This window comes from Pseudochaenichthys georgianus, chromosome 3 (genome assembly GCF_902827115.2).
Source record: "Pseudochaenichthys georgianus chromosome 3, fPseGeo1.2, whole genome shotgun sequence".
Lineage (NCBI taxonomy): Eukaryota > Metazoa > Chordata > Actinopteri > Perciformes > Channichthyidae > Pseudochaenichthys > Pseudochaenichthys georgianus.
In genome coordinates, this window is record NC_047505.1 from 25,746,345 (window position 1) to 25,770,080 (window position 23,736).

General features: G+C 39.8%; 2 protein-coding genes across 3 annotated transcripts; both read right to left on the bottom strand.

Annotated features, from left to right (window-relative positions):
• Positions 1–12,236, bottom strand: slc12a1 (solute carrier family 12 member 1). Its single transcript, XM_034110973.1, has 26 exons — positions 11,838–12,236; positions 10,621–10,743; positions 10,220–10,295; positions 9,305–9,400; positions 8,827–8,966; positions 8,629–8,739; positions 8,423–8,534; positions 8,191–8,318; positions 7,883–7,967; positions 7,605–7,762; positions 7,421–7,528; positions 7,182–7,305; positions 6,406–6,507; positions 5,935–6,090; positions 5,743–5,842; positions 5,315–5,426; positions 4,827–4,967; positions 4,091–4,197; positions 3,916–3,998; positions 3,404–3,523; positions 2,425–2,553; positions 1,906–2,017; positions 1,705–1,791; positions 1,401–1,536; positions 1,199–1,266; positions 1–1,106 (listed from the first exon to the last, which is right to left on the bottom strand). Exons 1-26 carry the CDS (start codon positions 12,066–12,068, stop codon positions 971–973), a joined length of 3,081 nt encoding a protein of 1,026 aa, XP_033966864.1. The 5' UTR covers positions 12,069–12,236; the 3' UTR covers positions 1–970.
• Positions 12,237–20,401: 8,165 nt separating this feature from the next.
• On the bottom strand, positions 20,402–22,491 carry ctxn2 (cortexin 2). 2 transcript variants are annotated; one of them, XM_034079033.1, is made up of 2 exons: positions 22,293–22,491; positions 20,402–21,396 (listed from the first exon to the last, which is right to left on the bottom strand). In XM_034079033.1, exon 2 carries the CDS (start codon positions 21,325–21,327, stop codon positions 21,082–21,084), a length of 246 nt encoding a protein of 81 aa, XP_033934924.1. In that variant the 5' UTR covers positions 21,328–21,396; positions 22,293–22,491; the 3' UTR covers positions 20,402–21,081. The 2 variants fall into 2 exon arrangements, with proteins under 2 accessions (XP_033934924.1, XP_033934929.1); XM_034079038.1 differs by lacking the exon at positions 22,293–22,491 and adding an exon at positions 21,910–21,954.
• Between the last annotated feature and the right edge of the window lie 1,245 nt (positions 22,492–23,736).

Sequence of the window (23,736 nt, forward strand, 5' to 3'; positions counted from 1 at the left end):
TTGTATTAATCCTTTATTTCAGGTTATCACACAATTAGATATTTAAATAAGAAGATAGAGAAAAGGTTGAAATATACAGAAGTCTTCCTTTAAAATCATTCACTATATTTTCCTTAGACACAAAGTGTGCTGTGGTAGTAACATTAAACATAATGTGGAACAGGTAAACAGCTTTATGAGAACAGTGTATTTTACACCCAGTGAATATCAAGGAGTGTTAGAAAAAAAGAATCAAACCATTACTACTGCATTTCAAAAGAATAGATGTTAATGATTGTTTATGAAAGGAAGGGTTTTTTGCCCAGAAACTTCTGAATCCAGACATCTACTATGTACATACATTGTTACGATGACTGCAGCATGTTACACAGTCACTCAACATGAAAGCGACATGTGTCACTGCCTTTGTTCATTTCAATGGGGTGACTAAGTTAGGAAGCAAGAATGTTTTTAGTTTTTTTATCTATATTATATCTGAAGATTAAACCAACAAATCTGTACTTGTCCACTGCTGCAGTGTGTTTAAAACGTTGACTCTGCTTCTGAATTCACATTCAGGCTGACATTTTTAAATTCAAAATCAGAAATAAATGTCCCTTTATTGAGACTAGTCTTGCTCTTCACTGAAAGCATATATACAAGATCACCAGGAAGCACTGGTAGCCTATAAGGCTCCTTTTTAGGAAAGCTGACAGAAACTTCACAAAGTGCAACCCATCTTTAGTGTTTTGACTGAAAATGACTTAATACTACCTTTGCTAAATACTCCGGCTAACAACTAGTTTTTTAAAGGTATTTCTTAAATGTGTGTGTCTTAGCACAGCATGAATCAGGCCAAACATGCCAAAAAAAATGCGTGTGATATATTGTGGTTTTGGTCAAGAGGACTGAATAACATTATCTGAGGTTATGGTTAGCTTTATGAACATGGTCCATCATTCTTTGTAGATACCTATATCCTACTAGGTGCTCAGGAGTAGAAAGTAAGCACACTCTTGTGGTTGCCTCTGATGAGCAGAGTTGGTGGAAGGTCTTTTGTCAGGATGTCCAGCCAGGCCATGTAGAGGTAGTCAGACACAGATTCCTTACGAGCAATAGGCATGCTCCTGCAGGGCGAGAGCACAGAGAGTATGTAAGACAATGTTTCTTCCAAACTTGGCACTATAAATGTTATTCAGTGACAGTTTGTTCTACTTACACAATGATCAGATTGGCTGACTTGGAGTTTTCCTGAAGCAACTCATTTAGTCGTATCTGGAGGTTGGTCTGAAATACAACAGCAGAAACTTTTTTAACAATGCTTTTCAACCTTACTTTGCTGTTAAATGCACCGACAAAACCAAACTAATACACATTTCTCTTTCTTTATATAAGTCTTAACTTGGTGTTAGTGGTTTTACCTTCTCTTCAAAGGAGCTCAGCTCTTCATCAGTGATTTTCCATGGATGCTCTTTTCGCATGGCTTCAGCCTGAGCAGTGTCCTTAGACCCGTCGTGCAGACAGAAAGGCTCAATCATTTCCTCTAACTTCTTCAAGCTGGAGAAAGCATATAAGAACATGAGTGGACTGTGAAAAATATCATTTTTTTAAAAATTGTATAATATGCAAATAGGGTGAGGTGATTACATTTGACTATTACTGTAGCCTATTACAGACCTATTATCTGGTCTGCTGTCAGTATTATAACTGCAAAAACGCAATTACCTGTTAGGGCTGGGCTGGACATGGATGTCATCAATGACATTGATGTCAGTGCATTTAATTCTGAATTTTTGCAACAGAGACTTCATCCTGAAAGACAACATATAATACACAGATTAATTTAACAACGATTGTTGGTAATTACTTTCAGGTAATGTTAAATATTATCTCCATTGTTATTATTTTTAAAAATATTTGACTCACTCTTGTTTATCCTGCTCAGTGCGTCCCGGCTGCCCTGCGATGAAGATCCTTAATGAACAGTCCTTCCACTTCTTCCTGGTGGTGAGGATGTATGGGAGCAGCAGGGCAAGACCTGAGGGAGGGAGATGCAGTTTTCAAATTGTGAAACCAATTAATCCAGTTAAAACATATGTATTTGATGTGTCCCATTTGCCAATGTAATGTGTTTGCATGTATCAGAATCTGTTTGCTACCTCTCAAACACTTAATAAAGCAACTGCACATTTGGAGGAGAGATCAAGTTTAGGCAGGACACAAATGATTAGATTTTCGTTGTGAAACAGATCTTGAGTTGAAGACTTCTTGTTTACCTTTTCTGTCCTATTTTATTATTTTATATTGTTCAGGTTTTATTTTTATTTTATGGCATTAGTATCAAGGAAATTAGATGTGTCTCTGTGCACATATTGGTTGTAATCTTAATCTAATCTTTATGGCAAGAAGCATAAAGGCAGGCTGCCTAGGGGAACCAGTACCTACCTCCATCATCAAACAGCCACCATACATCAATGGTTCCTTTAGGCTGTTTCTTCCGGAACTGAGAACTGGCCTCCGACAGCCTCTCATTCATCTTGGCCACCTGCGGGGGTGGAGGGCCGCACACTGACACTGAGAGAAAAAAATACAAGAAACGAGAAGTGGATGAGGGATAAGAACCGCAGGAGGGAATTTAATATATTGGCAACGTGCAGAGAGTTAAGTTGGATAGGAAAACTAGCTCAAATCAACATTAATAGCTGACTCTACAACTCTCTCAGGTTTAATGTTACAATGAATGGGATCCAGATTGCATACTAACAACTGTCGCAGCCTTGTGTGTGTGTGTGTGTGTGTGTGTGTGTGTGTCTGTGTGTGTATGTGTGTGTGTGTGTGTGTGTGTGTGTGTGTGTGTGTGTGTGTGTGTGTGAGTGTGTGTGAGTGTGTGTGTGTGTGTGTGTGTGTGTGTGTGTGTGTGTGTGTGTGTGTGTGTGTGTGTGTGTGTGTGTGTGTGTGTGTGTGTGTGTGTGTGTGTGTGTGTGTGTGTGTGTGTGTGTGTGTGTGTGTGTGTGTGTGCCCGCGTGTGTTTGTGTGATGTAGAGACAAAGACAGATCGACGGAGAGGCGCTGCTGTCTGGGTTAAAGGGCCGCTCTTAAGGGATGCTCTTCAAACTGGAACAAAAGGGACCATATTATTGGATTACACCCTCACAGACATCTTTAGTGGGAGTGCTTGATTAAATTACATCTCAATGTGAGTGAGGGAACGTTTCCGAAAAAAGATGTGTGCCATTTGTTTCATTTGTTAAATGCAGGGTATCTCGGTGCAACGAGAAGCAGAGTGAGGTAGACACCTGCTTTCCCTACATAATAAAATACCGATACACATCTGCTAACTTTTCTTCAGATAGCTTTGATCGAAGCCTTTCTGAAATGTCAGCTAGGATTTGAACGCAGAGGCGCGACCTCTAGAGAGATATACCTCTTGTTGTGAGCACTTGCTGAGAGGATTTCCTGGACTTCCTGAACAGTCCTCTTGACTTCCCTCCGTTCGGCATCATCTCATTGTCCTGTTGTTCCTTTGCTGCCTTCAGCATGTCCTCTGAAAGACAGAATCACATTTCCTGTTTTTGATAAAGACATCATAATTGTGTTACATTATTAGGGCTTATCTTTGCTGTTGTAAACATTTCTACAGAGGCAGATAACTGGTAGTTATTCTACCATCATATCTATTAACTACCGGACCTTTATAAATGATTAGTAATCTACAGAATAAAGTGCCCTGGCTTATCAGTGTTATTTGTTCGGTTGTGGGTTGTAACAGGTCCAACAGCCGTGCACACTCTACTCGTTTATTTATTGTTTAATTTCTGTCAAGAAGCCACCTCCTTCTTCCTTATTATTGTTGTGTTTCACCCTAACCTATATTTGTGCAATTTGCTTAAATTACATAATTGTCATACTAATGCAGACATTCCTGTAGATACTGACCTTCAGCTTCCACAATGTGTGACACATCAAGGCCCTCATTCATCCTCAGCAATACTGTCCCGTACTCAAAGTCAAAAGCATCGCTGTCAAAAAAGAAAAAAGACAATGAGGACACCAGTGCGGCACATATCTTTATTTTTGGTAACGTTATTGCATTCCATTATTTGTGACTTACTGCAGTATTCCCACATAACTCTGCACTGACTCTGCACCGGCAATCCTCCAGTTTCTCTGGAAGCCTACCATCAATGTGTTAGGCTTCATACGGCCGAGACCAGAAGCCTGGAAGGAAAAGCACAACACTCAAAACATAAAGATAAAACCTTGAATCAGTTAAGTGAAGCAACGCAGGCACAATGTTTCCCTGCGGTTGTAAAACCTGGATTGTTCATGAACTGGTGAAGGAAAGAAAACAACTCAAGACAACATGTCCTACACAAGCAGGATGTGGAGCTGTTTTACTGCCAGAAATTATGACCCGATCACTGAGCAGATATCACGTTGTCTGCAGGGACTCGTCCAATGCGGTGTTAATCAATTACAGTTTTTAATCTGCTGTGCTGTTTGAAGTAAATCATCCTGACAATGAACCGAGGCCTTATCTCCAAAGCACAATGGCCAGAGCCATAAGACTGTTTTTCTGCTTCTTATTAACTCTTTCTTTCTACCTGCTACGAATGTTCTGCCAGATCCCTAACACAGTCCCAGAGTCATAACACAGCAATAGATACTCGCTGTGGTGAGGATGAAATGGGTCAATACATCTTATTTCTCCAAAGTTTGAATTCCCAGTCTCCCTCTGATCAAAACTCACAGGTTACACATTAAGCGGATGGATTTGTTATGGGTATCAGCTCTGGCTTTTTCCATTTTCAGTTGAGGAAATGTGTTGTTATCATGACCATACTGACCTGCAGCAGACTCTCAGTCCCTTCCCTGAAGCTGTCACAAGCCACAGCAGCGTAAAATGCCTTTCGCTTGGTCTTCCTAAGCCACAGCTGGTTCTTCTCCATGCCAGCGTTCAGCTCCTCGAGGGCCTCTGATCTCGGGCCCTGAAAGGATCACACCATACATACTTATGTGAGTGGAAGTGATTGTGTGAGTGTGTTTGAGAGAGTAAAACGATGAAAAACAACTTTTTCATATTCATTAGACACAACTGACCCTAAACTGTGTTTTCAGGAAACCAGACAGTTCGTTTTTTTTCTCCTCCCTGCCTATTATTTCCTTGAATATCCATTTCATGTGAATTTTGCACTCAATGCAATTTAAATTTGCTCAGTGTGTAAATATTGATTTGAATAAAAGGTTAATATATAAATGAATATTTGAGAACATATGTGTGTCCTTGTTAAGATCCATTGCATTTGCCACTAATGAGATAACAATGTAATCTTACCACAAACACTTCACAGGTAAGACAGAGTCCATAGTTCTTGGAGAAGGAGTGAGCCAGGTCCAGGAGAGCCGGTCTGGCCCGCGCTGAACCTGTGAGGGCTAAGATCTGAGGCCTGAGAGAGACATAAAGATGTTACTAGGAATGTTTGGGATTCAGGGAATGTCATTTGATTTAAATACTTCAGCTATGTATATGTCACATTGATAAGGAAACATTTCAGTACAATGTCTCAGTCCAATATAATCCCATAGAACAGTTCTGCATATGATTTACATTTATGGTGCATCAAGTTTCAGTTTTTGTCAATAAGAACTAATCATTATAAACTTTATCAAGGTAGAATTTATTGCAGAGCTATTGCATTGAATTGTATTAGATTGTGCAAGTGTACCAAATAAAGTACACAGTTGTGCAATGTAAACCTTTACCTGAAGTTCTTGACATGATCCTCCACACCAGAGAGGGACAGAGCGTTGCTGACGGCACTCACAAATGTCACCGCCTGCGTGGACGAACCCCAGTTCACATCTGGGGAGACAATGAGAGTCCAACAGGTTAGATCGAGCATGCAGGCATCATTAATGTATGTCCAAACATGCGAACACGCACATGCAGCTCACCTGGCTTCTTGACTAATACATAAATGTAGAGTAGGATTTCAATGACGTATGTGAGAATAGCAGCCCACCAGTTAATAACGAACATCACAACACAGCAGAGCAATGCGCCCATCAGAGATAGCCACATGTTGTAGTATTTATATGCCGGTCTCCAACCTGGAAAAAGCATGACAAAAGAAGAAACACATTGAGTAACTTCAGGCTCATGGACAAGTGATTGAAAAGACTGTACAGTCAATTTCTCTTAAACGTGATAGGTAATGTTAATCTTACTGCAAATTTCAAACATTAAAAGTCTTATTATATCTTTCTGTCCTATGGCTGGAACCATGTTTTGATGGTGTTTTGATTTGCTATATTCACAATCACTTTTACTTAAATAAATTGAGGTATAGATGGATGGAAACATGTAGAATAAATTCAGCCTACTGACAGAATGTTTAATAAGTTTCTTTATCAGTAGAGACCCACCTGGAGACTTGGCGTAGGAGGCATGGAAGCAGGAGAAGTTGATGAGAGCATAAGATGCCAGGAAGAAGTTTGAGATGATAGGAGCGATGGTGTTGAGATTACCTGCAAATACATTAAAAACGCAAACATTCAGTCTAATTGTAATTCAGCTGAGATTATTTTACAATGCATAAGAGTAGTTTGGTGGTTATGGGTAACATTGTTGCATTAATTTATCATTATAAAGTCAATGTTGATTGCACATTGCGTTAAGCTTGGTTCGCTAAAATTGTTGGTTTCTAGATGCCTTTCTGTCTGTCTGGGTTGCGTCTATCTTTCATTAAAAAAAAATCTAGACCTTTATCGCATCACTGCCCTGTCTCGCCTTTTGCTAACTGGGAAACTCATATAAAACGCTTACAGTAGGTTGCAGAACAACCGGTAACATTAACTGTGGAAACTCTGCCCGTTGACAGACAGGGCAAAGAAGACAAGATGGACAGTCATAAAAAAAGTATTTTAAAAACCTGCCTTCTTTAAAATGCTACCAGGTGTTCAACACTGCCTTTATCATAACACTGAGATCAGGATTTTTTGTTATTTGGGATTTTTACATTTAATTCTTGCTTTGCTTTGTATAGCAACGTTAGCCATGTTGTAGCATTAACAATCCTGCTAATGAAATATGAACAAGCAGATAGATCTTCTTGTTCATATTTGAACTGTTTTTGTTTTAACCTTTAAGGAAATAGTATAATACTTTAGTTTAGACAGAAATGAAAGACAATTTAACTGACCAACGAGAATGAAGGCCACAGAAATAAAGAATGTGAGCACATAGCCCCGGATTGGCTCGTTGTTCTTGCCATATCCTTTGGCGAAGAAGTGCAGGATGGTGTAGATGTTGTCTTTGCACAGTGCCTGACAAGAGACAGAAGTTGAAATCAATGCTCTAGTTGTAAATCATTGCAGAGTTCCTCTAAAACTTTGCATTGCAGTTGCAGTCATTTTTACAAAAATGTGGTGAGTAACTGACCTGGAAAACTTTAGGAGCACTGACAAGAGAAGCCAGAGCAGAGGAAAGGGTGGCTGAGAACGTTCCAGCAATGATGAGGGGGCCGAACCCAGACACGAAGGTCATCATCTGAACCAGGGAAAGTATTACAAAATGCAAGAAGAGCTCCTTGTGATGTGCAGATAGAATGTAAAAGAGTGTGTACCTGATTGTTATTCAACAAGCCATAAGGGCATTTAGTCTCTGCACAAGAAGAGAAATCATATCCAAGCTCACAAGCAACGATTGAGGTCCCATTGCATGGTATTGAACTGGTGATGATGTCAGTTAAGTTTCCTGTGGCATCCCGAACTATACAGGCAGCTGACCAATTAGAGAGAAGAACAGATGCATTGCTTAGGTTTTTGTTCATGACCTCACATAAATACCTTGGTAATGGTTGTATTTTTTATTACAAAACAAAGAAAATATGACCCTACTTACAGACAGCGAGGGCTACACCCAGGTAGGTGATAGCAGTTATCAGGATGGCCAGCAGGGTACCTTTAGGAATGGCTGCCTGGGGATCCTGTAAAACAAAGACATGACTTGCATAATGGTGACTATGAAGAGATATTAATACCAAAAAAATAAAAATAAAAATAGAACAGCTTCTGATTCTAGCCAATGAGTCATACAATACAACAAAGTTATTTTATCCGCTGAGGCCTTCTGCTTAGAAATCACATCCATAGCACCTACTAATTTGAATGCATGGACTGTATGTAATAACCTCTCTATAAAAAAGTTACCCGCAAGTCTCCAGAGATGTTGGCTCCAGCCAGGATCCCGGTTGCAGCAGGGAAAAAGATGGCAAACACTGAAAAAAAGCTTTCACCTTCCCTAAAGTCTGGAGTAAAATTCTCCAAGAAGATTTTCACTGTGAGAATGGGAAGAGAGAAGGAGAAGGATCTTTAGGTAAAGAGTACTCTGTGAATAAGTCAAACCTTTTCCTATGAATGTGTATTGTTTTGTAAAACCCACAGTTATAATCGAAGATGCCTTGGGATTTCTTTTCCGGGGTTGCAGGAATGAAGGTTCCTACAAATACGTTCACTATAGCCACCAGCAAGATAATGAGTAGAAGAATCTGGGCCTATGTGGACAGAAGATTAAAACAGATTAGTTATGGTTGGACGTTTCACCGAAACAAACTCAGAGATTATCCAACAACCAGAATTATCTTCCACCTTGGCCTCCCACTCCATTCCAGCAATTGATATGGCCAGTAGCAACACCACCGTAATACATCCAATGATCCTGATGTCATTGATCTCATCCACCATGATGGCAGCATTTTCCTAAGTGGGGAGAAGGAGCAAGGATAAGTGTACAGTCAACTATGTGTGAGAGACATTTCTACAAGACATTCACTGAACATCACCCACCTTGAGCAACTCGACCACGGTCTCAGAAAATCCCACCACATACATGGATACAGCAACTGCATTGGCGAAGGCGAAAATTAAACCAATCGACCCGCCAAACTCTGGTCCCAAACTGCGAGATATCAAGTAGTAGGCCCCTCCTAATATGACAAAATGAAGCACGCACATTATAAATAACACTGGTGGATGATTAATCGCCTGATCACTTCGTTATTGATGTAATGTCAGAGCAAGTTTAGAGGGCTGTAAAACAGAAAAAGGGCTTTAAGAGGTGCCATTCAGGTACGTTTTGAGCCATGTGTCTTTATCTATAAACTGTCCTCCTTTCTCTCGGTCAAAGACGTTATGTCAGGATGAGTGTGTGTGTTATCTTGGGCTATACATTTATAAACAATCTTTTAACAGCCCTTCACAGTGGCTCTGTTGTATAAGTATCCATTAAGAATCAAGTATTTAGGAAAATGTTGCATTATCTTACCTCCTCTGACCACACCATTAGTACAAATGGCAGACATGGAAAGGCCAGTGATGGTGGTGACCACACAGCTGAGAAGAATGACCATAATTCCCAGACCTGAAATGCACACAGATAAAAGCTCAACATCATTGTAATAACTACTTACTAAAGCACTATATTAAATACGCAGGCATAACACATTTTCATGGCAAAATGAAACCTTTCTCCCCACAGTCACCTCTAAAGACAGAGAAAGTCAAAGTCCTGGAGGCTATAAGTTAAGGCTGTCTGCTGTACCTGCTGTACCAACTGCCTGCAGCGTTTTCTGCTTCTAACAACCTTTAGTTACACTGCATGAATAAAAGCTGCTGTTCGATCGATACTTTCTTAAGCTATGAACAAAATCATAAAGCCATTCATTCACACACACACACACACACACACACACACACACACACACACACACACACACACACACACACACACACACACACACACACACACACACACACACACACACACACACACACACACACACGCACGCACGCACGCACGCACACACACACACACACACACACACACACACACACACACACACACACACACACACACACACACACATTTGTCTGGCCCTTTAAGTAGAGTTTCTGGGAGTTTAGATCATTATGGACCTAAATAATGTTTGTTTACTTCAAACTGTCCTTATTCAATCACGTCTTGCCAACGACTGGAGGACTATTTATTATCCTTATTTGTCTAAACTTAGAATTAGGTTACCTCTGAGTATCTGTCAGGAATGACATATCTGTATGTCTATGGGTTGCATTTGCGAGAAAGGCAATTCAAAACATCAAATGATTACGTTTTTTTGGTAATATAAATCTTGGGTACGTATAAATAACTTTTCTGACAAACACTAATCCTTATCTCACTCACCCCAGCCTGCCTGACCAAAGATCCAGGACAGACGGATGAACAACATGACACCCCAGATGTTCAGCATGCATCTTATCTGTAAAACAGAAGGACAAATGGAAACAAGTTCATGTTAATTAGTTGCATACTTCAACATAGAAGCATCCTTACAAGAACTTAGCTAAGTACAAGAACTAAGCAGCACAAAAACTGTTTGGGGTTATCTTCGTGCCAGTAGCACAAATCATCAACCAGCAACTGGAGTAAATGCAAACATCTCCCAGACTCAGTTTCCAGAGCCCCCCTCGACCCTGCTGTGTTATAGACACACATACTGTAGCCTCCTCTTGCCAGGTCACAGTTATGTAAAGAGCTTGCTTCCATAAAGCACGGGGAGTCCATCAGGACCCTGCATAACTCACCAGGACGCCCCTTATCCAGCCAAACTTTACTGGTCCTTTGTCAGTGGGAACGGCAGACTCCAGATCCTCTTCATCGTCCTTTTCATCGTCCTCCACAGTGTCCGGCACAGAGATCGCTCCATTCTGTTGGGAAAATGTAAGGGAAAGGAAACATGTAAACTTGTGTCTAAATAGACAAACTGGGTTTGTACAAAATATCAGTATGACAATACGACACCCTCTGTCCTTAGACCCTCACATCGTACAAGGAAAAACTTCCAAAGAAAACCCACAGTTTAAAGGGAAAAATGGGAGAAACCTCAGGGAGAGCAACAGAGGAGGGATCCCTCTCCCAGGACGGACAGACGTGCAATAGCTGCCATGTGTAAATTGAAAAGATAATACATTTGCAACATAGACATGATATGTGTTTAATTTACTGAAAGACAGAGATTATGGCAACAAGTTGACAACATTTTTGTTGCAGTAGTTATTGAGAACAAATCTGAGACTGGAACATGTAACTTCATTTGTATATAGTTTAAGAATTAAACGCATCATATTTTTAGTAACACAACTATGAATCACCTTTGTTTATTCTTCTCAGACGAATAAAACATGTTGTCAAGATAATGATGATGGGTGATGTATGGCATTTTTGCCTTGCACAGTTTTAAACTGGAATGACACATAGTTTCATTATGTGCAGAAAGTATGCTCAATCATCTGTCTGTTTTTTCACCGTTTAGAAATGCTAATGTAGTTCAACTTTTAAAACTCAAATGACCTATAACCCCAACTATTTTGCAACACAAGGCAGTATAATGGCCTAATAAAAAAGCACTAAAGCTCTTTAAGTGTGTCAGTTGCTGTTGATCTCCAGAATGTAACTTTCGGTGTCCTTTGTAGTTATACAAGTCTTTCGGTCTTAATTTAATGATTGAACAGTCAACACTGAAAGTGATGACGTTTAAATGAACAATCAACTGTCAAAGATCGGATTTACTCTGGAGTTTTTGACCTGAGTGAATGGACTGTGTAGGTGAGACGCAGAACAAAGGCTGCAGTAAAATAGTCAGTGAATTGAAATTAGGACTCAGGGAGAAAACCTGCTGTAAAAAACTTTCTGCAGAAGGTCAGACTGAGTGCAAACCATGTATTTCAGGAAAAAAATAACATATATGAAGAGGACCTGAATCATTCACATTTACCAACTTCACAGAAATACAAGCACTCACCTTCTGAAAGACATCGTGGAGCTCCTGCAGAGATGGTCTCACGGCCCGGTGGCCGCTCACACTGCCTGCATTGCGGTAGAAGTCAATGTTGGGCAGCCGGTCCAAAGTGTCGTGACCAAAGGCACTGACCACCGAGGGCCGCACCGTCCGGTGCTCATCATACACCGGAGGTTCATCCAGATTAGAATCATAAGCGGAGTTAACGTGCTCTCCGCTGTTGAGCCTCTCCATCAGGAATACTGAAGGAGGTTCTCAGATTTAAAACAGACGTGTGGGTCTTAAAGTCTTCAGTCATCCAACAGTGTTTCAAAAAGCAGAGCACTGCATCAACTGGTGTGGTTGACCTTGTGAAATGAAATATATGCTGGTCGGGTTATAGAAATCTCTTCTGCTGCTCCCAAGTTGTGGTGCATAAACTGGGTTTGTTTCAGATGGCCTACCTTTATACCCTGCATCTCAGGGTCAAACACTGGCTGCCAGCCATTGGTTGACTCTCTGGATCAACCCTCAGAAAACTCAACAAGGGGTGTCAAAAATGTCCTTGCTCCATCCCAGGGGACACAAAGGCATTGCTTAACGATTAACCAAGTCATAAACACCAAACGAGAGATAAAGGCGCTCATTGCCTGAGTTCTGGAGAATTGATTACTAATATTATTGTCGGTGTGCAGGCAACAGCACATGTAGTCCTGTTGTTGCAATATATATGGGGCTATGGATAGTATTTCCTCAGACCCGTTGGCCCTTTAGATGAATCATCAGGACATATCCACATGGAAGTTCCCACCAGAGGAATATAAAACTATGTAGGAAAAGTTTCAAGGTTACAGATTATTCAAAGGGTGCGTTACTGGGGAAGAAAAGGTTAAAGCTAATATGGGATGATTTGATATTAATAACATATATGCCAGTTTGTTTTGGACAAAGCTAAAACTAATTTGATCTGTTTCTGTGATCAATTCTATGAAGATTATTATGTTTTCCATAAAACCGAATATAGTTCAATAGCAATACAAGAAACAACAACCTCCAAAATGTGCATTAAGGTAAATCAACCCCTCTCTAAACTTACTCAATAACAACATTACAACTTTCATGGCGGGATGATTGGTTAAAGGGATTGTTGTGTTAGAGTGAATCAGTTCTTCTGAGCTGCACCCAATAAATTGGCTGAGCACATAAGCAATAGGATATAATCAATAGCTGTAGATATTGTGCACATAACAGTTATGTAACTGATTGAATAAACATTTCCTCTAATCATTCTCTTTGCCACAACGTGTTCACAGGTAAAGTTGTTGGGTCAGCTAACACAGAAGAAATGGCTGTATTCATGAGGAAAATGGCAGTTATGCCGGAGGCACTTTTTCATTGCCACATGACTTCTAAAGTGCCTTGAAATGTTCTCTTAACAGGTACACTTCCTTATTACTGATACACCACAGTGATTTATGCACACATTGAAAGACAGAGTTATGACTTGAAATCTGACCTTGGATGTATTGCAGGCTGAGAAAAATACTCCAGCACTTGTTTTTATGTGCAAATTGAAAGGAGGCAATCTATTTCACAATGCTTATCAGATTCAGAACACAGTAGTTCAACGTTGTTGCGATTTTCTACAAGAACGATGCTGACTGAGTCATGCTCACAAAGAACATTTTCCACATGGAATGTAATATACAGCTGTTTTTTTTAACCCTCTGCTTTTCTTTTACTTCTCTGCAGTGGCGGCGCCAGAGTATTTTTGTTGGGTAATCTATGGTAGGGCTAACCCATACAGTGGTGGGGCTCAAGTCAGTATTTTTTAATGTAATTACATACACGCTATATCGCCCCCTTGACAGTGAAACGCCACACTTGAGGTTTAGATTATTTCCCTGTCTCAATCAAAATGTAACTGTATGAAATAAAATGGCACATTTGTCTTGTAGTAAATAAAAAGGGATCACTGTGATCACGTGTACTATCTTCACGTATGATAGTACACAGAAGATCCAATGGGGATACTGAATGGCGGTTCCGATTGATCTCAATCAGTAAGGCATGACGCAGACCCAACGTTTCGTTGCTCTGATTGGCTGTAGGTCTATTCAAATTGCATTATGATCTGACCGCGGCCGCGCTGATATTATAACGCCAGAGAATTTCCACACCTTTAGTGTATAAAACTCCCCCACTACTTAGACTATTCCTTGCACCCGGGTCATTCTACAGAAAAAGTGGAAGTGCTGTCACTTACTTTTGCAGACACCAAAATACATGACGTTGACGGTATACTCACATTCATTATATATGTTGAATAAATAGAGATTGTCTTTGCAATGGTACTAAATAAAAAATAAATAAAAAATGGTTTTATACGTAAATTGCAATTTATTTAAAATGCTAAGTTCGAGGAACTGCCTTGTCACTTTGATCATACATGGAAGTGGATCCTATAGTTTTAATTTAAAAGATTTTTTTTTCAATATATAAATCTAATTTATATTTACATAACATTACAAACATTAAATATAACACTGAAATGGTAAAAAAAACGCAAATTATTATTAATAATATCAAATAAATGTCAGTCACCCAAAATTACGTCATTGGTATTACTGTTACACAAAACGCTTTTTTTTTTAAATAATGTACTGTCTCTGAAGTGCCTCCTGTAACAAGAGATCATTTGAGGCAGTGCAGTGGACAAAGACATAAGGAAAGTCAGATACTTCTTACTTTGTTTGTTAAAGGTGTCATTTTATCTCCAAATGTTACATGCGTCTTTCAAGTCTGTCATTAGTGTTACTCATTGCATAGCCCTAGGGGTGAACATTTGAATGGGAAAATGTATTGTATTGAAGAGTTAAACGATTTTGATATTGACTGAAGCCATATTTGGTCTGACACATTGCAGCCATTTTGTTAAAATTGTAGTGTTTTTTCCAAATTGTCACTGGTGTTACCGTCACTGGTGTTACTCTTCTTCCTGGTAACACATAACACCAGTGACATTCCTATACAAATAAGCTTTGTATAAAGTATATATAAAAAAAAAAATACTTTAAGCTCTACTTGTTGTGGATTCATCAAGTTAAGAGTTAGTTATTGCTATTTAATAGGTTTTAGATGTTTTTAGAAGGAATATATTTCAGCAGATTTGTATCACCCAGATTCCACCTTTTCTGTAGAATGACCCGTTAAGCCCGAATGGTCTCAACCATATTGCATCAGTAACGTGCACTTGTTGTAACAGCACAATCAGTTTGTGTGTTGTGGCAACCCAGTCTCACGGCATTTCGTGTTCACCAACACGATTTGTAGTCTATTGATTCGTGTTCACCAACACAATTTCCCCCTTTTTTTCGTGTTGCACAGCACGATTTTAAAAGCAATGTATTTCTACTGGTAATGTGTTTCGTGCCTGCAGCACGTCTTTTTCTCCGGTCGGGTCGTGGAAGACCGGAAGCTGTGTGGTTAATAAAAACATAATTTCTGACTTTTGTTGCCGTCTGTGAGGAAAATAAATGGGGCTCAGAGCCTCAGGATACTGAAATCTGTATTTTTTCAATCTTTTTTTCCTTCTAATTCGTAATTCTTTTCAAAATAACACACTGTTATTTACTCACCAATAACACACAATTATCCTTGCTTTTATTTATTGGTTTAATTCCATAATCTCTGGCTTTTTTGGTGTCCGTCAGGAACTGAATTTCAAAATAAAAATAACCGGAAACAGACGTAGGCCTGTAAGGGACATTTCGAGCAACATTGCGATTGTCAACATTTCTGAGTTTAGGATGGCCGAAGACACTAAACTACCCATAATCCCCAGCTATCATTTAGGACTACAGTCCCCGTAAGGTTACGCAGAGCGTCAAACAGCTGTGTGAAATGGAATGAAACCACGCCAGACTATCCAAAACTGGAATCGAACGCCCCCCCAGAACTACACACTACACTATTGTGTTTCGCAAAATGTTCTATGGGACGTCTCTACTGAACGTTTTTCGTTTTTCCCACAATTAGAAGTTGCCAGTATTAAACACATTGGTGTTATCAAATGTAAAACATAATAATTAATAAATGGGTCGCTTGTGTCCATAATGCGCAGCATTAAAATATACCCACATGACAGCTCATTGTTACTTTGTAATTCTACTCCACTACAATTCAGAGGTTAACCTGGTATTTTTACTCCACTACACTTATTTGAGTTACTTTGCAGATTCTGATTAATGATATAATGATATAAACAACCCTTAAATCAGAGTTTAGTTACAGTAAAATTCAGGTAAGGTGATTGTCAAGTGCCAACAATCAGGAGAGATATTTGATAGTTGGTGCTTGAGAAGACTAAACATTTATCTTTAATTGACATGAATGGAAACGAGTAATAAAGTATATTCATTACTCGTTATTCTCTACTAATAGTTAATTAAAGACTGTATATTATGGCTATTTTGCACATCCCTTTCAAGATTTCAAGATTTTCAAAGGTTTATTGACATAATCATATACACGGTGTATGCAATGAATGAAAAACTTGGGTCACAGGTTCCTCAACAGTGCATTACAACAGACATCTATCAATATGTGTGCACCTCCACCATTAAACTGTCATATTCTGCACATTTCTTATACTATCTACATACATAAGAGTATAATTCATATGTATAATATCAGTTAAAATAAGTGCTTCAACATACACTGAACAAAAATATAAACTCAACACTTTTGTCTTTGCTCCCATTTTTCATGAGATGAACTCAAAGATCTAAAACATTTTCTATATACACAAAATAACCATTTCTCTCAAATATTGTTCACAAATCTGAAAAAAATCTGTGATAGTGAGCACTTCTCCTTTGCCGAGATAATCCATCCCACCTCACAGGTGTGGCATATCAAGATGCTGATTAGACAGCATGATTATTGCACAGGTGTGCCTTAGGCTGGCCACAATAAAAAGGCCACTCTGAAACGTGCAGTTTTGCTTTATTGGGGGGGGTCTGGGGGGGTCCGAAAACCAGTCAGTATCTGGTGTGAGGGGTAGGATTAGGGTTAGGGGTAGGGTTAGGGTAATGTTGTGAATTGAGTGGCCCATGGTGGTAGTGGGGTTATGGTATGGGCAGGCGTATGTTATGGACGACGAACACAGGCCACTCAATACATTTTAATATAATTTTTAATTATAACTACAATCCAAAAAAACAGGGGAAGCCTGGCTTCCCTTGGCCTCCAGGAGAAAACGCCACTGATTATTACAGAATCCACAATTAGGAGCACAGATTGATATGGAGTTATTTTGAGTTGGAGTCTTGTTTCGTGCTACACTGCAGTTGTCTTACTGCAGATAAAGATCCTCAGACCCTGCTGACACTCCCATAGTCTGAATTTGAGAATAAGGTGATTACTTTTTTATTTTTGAGGGATGGTAGACTTTTGTATGCCGTGCTTGAATACATTCAGAGTGCAGTGCTCCTCTGAGATCTGTTGAGCATACATGTTGAATCTTTGGCAGCAGCTGCATATGTTCCAATTTCCACAGAACAAGGTCATTTGCACAACGTCCAAAGGGCTCAAAATATGCAGATAAAATCCCAATACAGAATTCCTCAACCCTGCTGTTCACTGCAACATGAAAAGGTGATTAAAAGCAAAAGTGATACCAGCAGTCCGGATACCGAATACTACATCTACTCAGGCATACACTCCGATCAGCATACACCTATCTGTCAATCACAAATACAATGAAATATTTCCAGTCACTTATTATTATGTATGCTTCGTTATAGAAAAACCTATTAAACATATCACAATTGTTAAACTAAAAATCTTTATAGTGACAGATAAATAGATCTCATTAAGTTTTAAATGATAAAGGTAAAGGTCAGTCAATAACTCTAGGTGTAGGGTTAAAGGCTGGCAAGTCAAGTGATCAAATATAAGACTAACTGTCCCACAGCCTGGACTCAACACTAAATGATACGCCTGACTGTGGCCTGCTGTGTAAAAGGCACCTTTACTCTTTTTTTAATTGTTCAATTTGATAATTATCCATAATATTTACATATATTTTTTTATTGAAAAATCAAGACATTTTTTATAATATTTTTTTTAAGAAATCTGCAAAAAGGTGTGTTATTAAAGAAACTAGAATATATTTTGGGCCGTTTCAAATCAATTAAAAGTAAATTATTAAGCATAATAGTTTATACTATAGTCTCACTAATAACTGATATGAAGCAGTAAGGGACATCTAGGTTAATCATTGATTTATCCACCCATATGGGTTTTCAAAGGTGTTCAACAGGGTCTAAAATCCAACCCAGCCTTAGCTCTGGCTTCAGATTTGACCTGAGGGCTTTGAATTAAGATTTCAAGCCTGTGTCCAGCATAACACCATGAAACGGTATTTGACGAGGGACAGTTCCTTTCCGCTTTCTCTACATCTGCAGGAGGGGCAGAATCTATTTTATCAGGAGAGTAGTGTGCTATTTTTATAGTTATATTAAACTGAATTACAAAACATAGCCTTATTATTAATACTAACAGTAATTAAAAAACATATTGGCTAAAATATTCACCATTTCATTGACGTGATCACCTCAAGCTATTTTTGGTATATTACGGTACTAAAAGTTGCATTAATAGTAGATTACAGAGCTGTTTGGATAACTTGGGTAATAGAAAGGCCATTATATCTCCTCATCTTATCACAGCAAATCAAGGACATAGCTTGTGAGGTCCGAAGACCACAGGTAATAAAGCTGATGCTTGATAACCAGAAAAGCTAAGGTTCACTATTCAGTTGACTCATTGGTCATGTAAGAAAGATTCTGCTTTGCATTAATATCCTAATAATTCTGTGTCTCTATACGAAGGAAGTTACCAAAAGATGAATATTTCTTATCGTTTATATTGTTCCTGATATATATTCGATGCTGGCAGAGGAATATTACTCTAAATAGGCATAATATTACTGTAGGCCCTTTTTAAAATGTGACTCACAATTATGATGGGATGAGGTTTTCTATCTTTATATAAATCAAGTTCTGCGAACATACACACTGAGAAAAATACAAAGCAAAGCAGACACATCTGTTAATATTTGATAGATTTATAACCCCTTTTTACAAGTTGGTTTGTTCTTCGTCTAAGATTAGTGAGATTCCAGGCACAGGAGGAAAATGGCAGCGTTTTTTTCCACTGAAATAGATTTCAGATAAGTATGTCATATAGGTGACAAAGAAGACAATGGTGCAATAATGATTGCATTCCTGACAAATGACGTGTCGAGAACGGAGTGCATGATGTCCTGCCTTCTGAGTGTGAACTGGCCACATCGATGATGGACAACAAATGCCAGTGTTTAAAAGCAGAGAAGATAAAAAAAGTTTCACATTTCCATCAAGAGGAATTGTGAGCCTCTACTCTGCCTCTGACCTACATTTTAATGCTTTTTGTATGATACAAACATTACTTCCTTGTTAAACGTGATCCACAGATTTAAAAAAGCAAACATTTGACAAAAAACATTTCAAAGTGAAGAAATTCTATTTATTTTACATAATTGAATCAAATCTATATCATGGAGAATTATCTACCATCATCTGTGCAAGCACCAGGTCAGGAGATGAATTATCTGTCATCATGATATGCCATACACACGCTCGGACACACACACATATACACACACAGTTGCTCTTATGTTTCTAGATGAAGGCACATAAACCCATTGAAGGTCACAGTAAGGCAGATTCACAGCACTAAGGAGAAACCGTATACTGTAGAAATTAGCAAAGAAACATTCTAGACTTTGACAAGTCTGCCATATTACAGGATCTCTGTTTAGGACTGTCCTGTCTTCCCCTGTCTGGCAGCAAGAGCGCAGGTGAGAAAGGGTGAAGATGGCTGAGAAAAGGGTGTTCACGTCCAGGGCTGACAGACATCCCAGCCCATTTTTCCATGTGACATTTTCTTCTGCAGACACGTAGTGAGAGTTTATCCTTGTCATTAGAAATCTAGCAGCGAAGAGCTAGAGAGTCCTTTAAGTTTACAATCCTCTTTCCCCTTTAACAGTTATTTGGCTTGATCACATCAGCCAACAATTTGCTAACAATCTGAATAATTAAGAGTCCATTAATCAACATTATACAGACATACTGTCAAAGGTAAACAGTTTCTTTCACTCAGACATGTAATCGTGGCAACATACGGTATACCATCACTCAAATACAACAGCAGTTCAAACTCTGAGAGTTGGTTTTGCATCATTTAGAAACAGTAACACCATAATGTAAATCACAGTTTGTTCAGTTGCATTTCATTGCATGTGTCCGCGGAATGGACCATCCCGTACACACACACACACACACACACACACACACACACACACACACACACACACACACACACACACACACACACACACACACACACACACACACACACACACACACACACACACACACACACACACCACACACACACACACACACACACACACACACACACACACACACACACACACACACACACACACACACACACACACACACACACACACACACACACACACACACACACACACACTAAGCAGCAGCAGCAGCAGCATTCCTTTGGATCACCAACAGATTGGATTTAATTAGTCCACAAAACACAAGCTTGACACAATACCCTGTATCCAACCATTCACATTCCTGTGCAGAACAGCTATGCATGCAGAGGTGCAACCGCTCTGTTTCCCACTCTGAGTTCACATAAGGATTCTTGTCCCTGAGTCTTCAAAATACATCTGAATAATCCCACTGCACCCTAATTCCCCACACTGTTCTAAAGCATCCACCTCTTATCCTCTACAGACATTCAACGTGTAAGTATGGGTTAAAGGGTGCTTCAGCCGTTTCTGTGTCAATCGATGAGCTGAAATGCAGACCCCCTGGCAGAAGGGCGATGAAAATGACACAGCATCTGCATCACACTCGCTCAGACACGCAAACCAGATGTGTAATCACATACAGTAGAGAGGATCCACACTGGCCCTGAACCAAAAGTGCACACACATACAAAAAATACACAGCTTCAGTCTCTTAGTTTGGTCCATCACACAGAGAGGTGTGTCAGGTGCAGTGGTTGTGCAGGGCCTGTGTGTGTTTGAATATGTGCAAGTGTATTGGCGTCCATATGTGTACATGTCTGTGTTTCTAGGCATTTTAGTTTTTTTAATACATCTATGGATGTGTGTTTCCTTGTGTTAAGTGAGAGCATACTCAAATGTCCCTTTCTCCAGCCCCTCAATGCCATCAGTCCAGTTGGAAGAGGGCATACTGTTGTAAGGGTCCAGCAGGATCCTGAAGCACCTTACTATGAGCATCCCCAGGAACACCAGCAGCATCCCCACGAAGGCAAACGCTGTCTTCTGCTCCAGAGTCAGGGAGTGCGCCATCATGTCGTTTCCGCTCATTGCAGCAAGGGAGTGGTTGTAGTGGACGCTAGACATGGTAAACCAACATCGAGTTGCCTCATCTCGCCTCTGATGGTGTCAGGCGTTTAGAAGCCTGCATGTTACCTGGACAGGGATTACATGATGGCTTCAGATTACTGCTGTTTATTGGGCAGAGAGAATCCATTGAAGAACCTATTTGAATATACCGCTTAATGCATAATGTGTGTAAGCTTTGGGGGAATAACAGATATCGGAAAGAGAAAATACAGAAAATACCCAATTCAACGAGCTGACCATGAAATGTGAAGGGTTACAGGTATCTAAAAATAGCTTCTTTTTAATGTGCTATCAAACTGTTGCCTGCCTGCAGACTTCGATCTCTCTCTCACTCTGCGCCTCTGGGAATTTTGCAGAAAATGACAAAAAGCAAACATGAACAGAAGAGTCAAAGACACTGCAGGAAAATGGGTTCAATAACAAGAGCCAATAGGGATTCTTTCCATTAAGTCAGGATAGAATTACAGTTTGTCGCAGTGCATATCCAGATGTTTAACATAGGCAAAGCGCTGAAGTATCAATGAACACGTAAAATCTCATGATGATGTGATGTATGTTTGGTTTAGAAGAGAGGGCTACCTGTTGCGTGCGAGCAGACTGCATGATTCCATTAAACAAGAAAGCGACGGTGACAAAACTAATTCACAATATTGGTGTAGCCACTCAAGTGGACGTCTGCTTCTGTCATCATTTGTCATCCCTAATCTTTCCTGTGAACACAAGCAGCAGGTGGCTTTAGTTTAGAGCAAGGGAGGGGGCTTGGATGAGAGAGTGAGGGTACATACAGACAGAACTGGGATAGACAGGCAAGGGAGAAGGAAGTAGAACGAGGGGAACACTGCACAAGTATGCATGGTGAGGGAGTCAGGGAGGAGAGAGGAAGGGAGGGAGGTAGGGTGAAAGACAGAGACTGCATTGACAGATAGTAAGGATGTCTGAGGAAGAAAAAGCAGCCATCTCACCGTCATTATCGTTCCATCCTCACAGACCTGTTGCTGCTGTTTCTTGTGAACAACTCCTCTTTCGTGCAGCCCTGAGACGCATATCCATTCAACCATCCTTCGCTGACATACTGGATGTTTTAGGGTAACCTCTCATCCAAACAAAAAGCTAGAAAGAAACGGAGACGCAAGGGGAGAGGCTGCTCAAGGGGAGAGAGCTCCTCTCCTCATGCTCCTTTTCATGCTGCCTCCTACTCATTATCATTCTGTTTCTCTTTGTCTCCCACCTGAAGCACGCACGCTTGCTCCTGCTGCATGGCAACCACTTGTTAGTCTCACTTCTGTCATTCACAACATACCCCTCCTCAGCAACACCAGGATGGATGCAGCAGCATAAACAAGTAATCCGCCTCTTTTTTCTCTCTCTTCATTCTCCCCTCCCCTGGCTTATTTGGCATTTCTAAAAATGAAAATGTGACAGGAATAGCAGGGCTTTGCCAACACAATGCTGCCTCTCACTGATCCTGGTCAGTAAATGCTGCTGCAAAGGTATTTTAGCACAGCATTATTCTTTAAGCCCGGTTTGATGTTGTGTTTTTAATTGATGCAGTGTGCTGTGTTCAAATTGAATTAACCCCTCTGCTTAAAGGCTTACGAAGGAAAGGGGTGAGAGACTTACTTTAGTAAACAAAAGGCAGACAGCAGGTATTCTGATTGCCCACTGTAACACAATGCAGCAGTGAAGGGTCTGGCCATCTGTTTCGATGTAGTGCAAATTCATATCAGCCATGTCGGTTTAATCACAGTGGTGCAGTGACTCTGATTCAAGGATAAGGCATGCCATGAGGGAGAGGGTCATCACTGGGGTGTGATGTAAAGCAATTTCTAATGGATGAAAATAAGCTTATTTCACTTATTGTTTAGTTTACGTCAATAGCAGAAACATTCCCTGGGAGTTTGAAAGAGAGGAGAAAGGTCTTATTCACATTTATATTCGCTTCAAAGTTATATTTTCCTTGTTTCTTGTAGCTCTGCTGTGCTGTTAACATTTGAATGTATTTGGGTATAAATAGTTAGTTTGGCTGTACTGTGACTTGTCGACGAAGCCAGCTACTTCATTTATATCTCCCATTTACTTCAAGGACAGTTGTTGCTAAATAGATTAAGAGATATCACACTGCAAAGACCATGATATTGTAAGACATTATACGTCATTGCCCTCATCAATTGTAAAGACATGGTCACAGCCCAATAGTGTTTGGTTATCAGTAATGATGAGTGTGTTATTATTAGCAATCCAAAACAGTGAATTTGCTGTCAGAGATGATTGAATATGTCCATTCATTTGAAATTATACAGAAGTTCAACGACTTACAATAGTATTTCCTTCTTAATTGTCTTTAAAATGACTGTAAGCACTCTTTTATATGTGTGCCAAGAGATGTGCTTTGGACTCTCTTGGCAC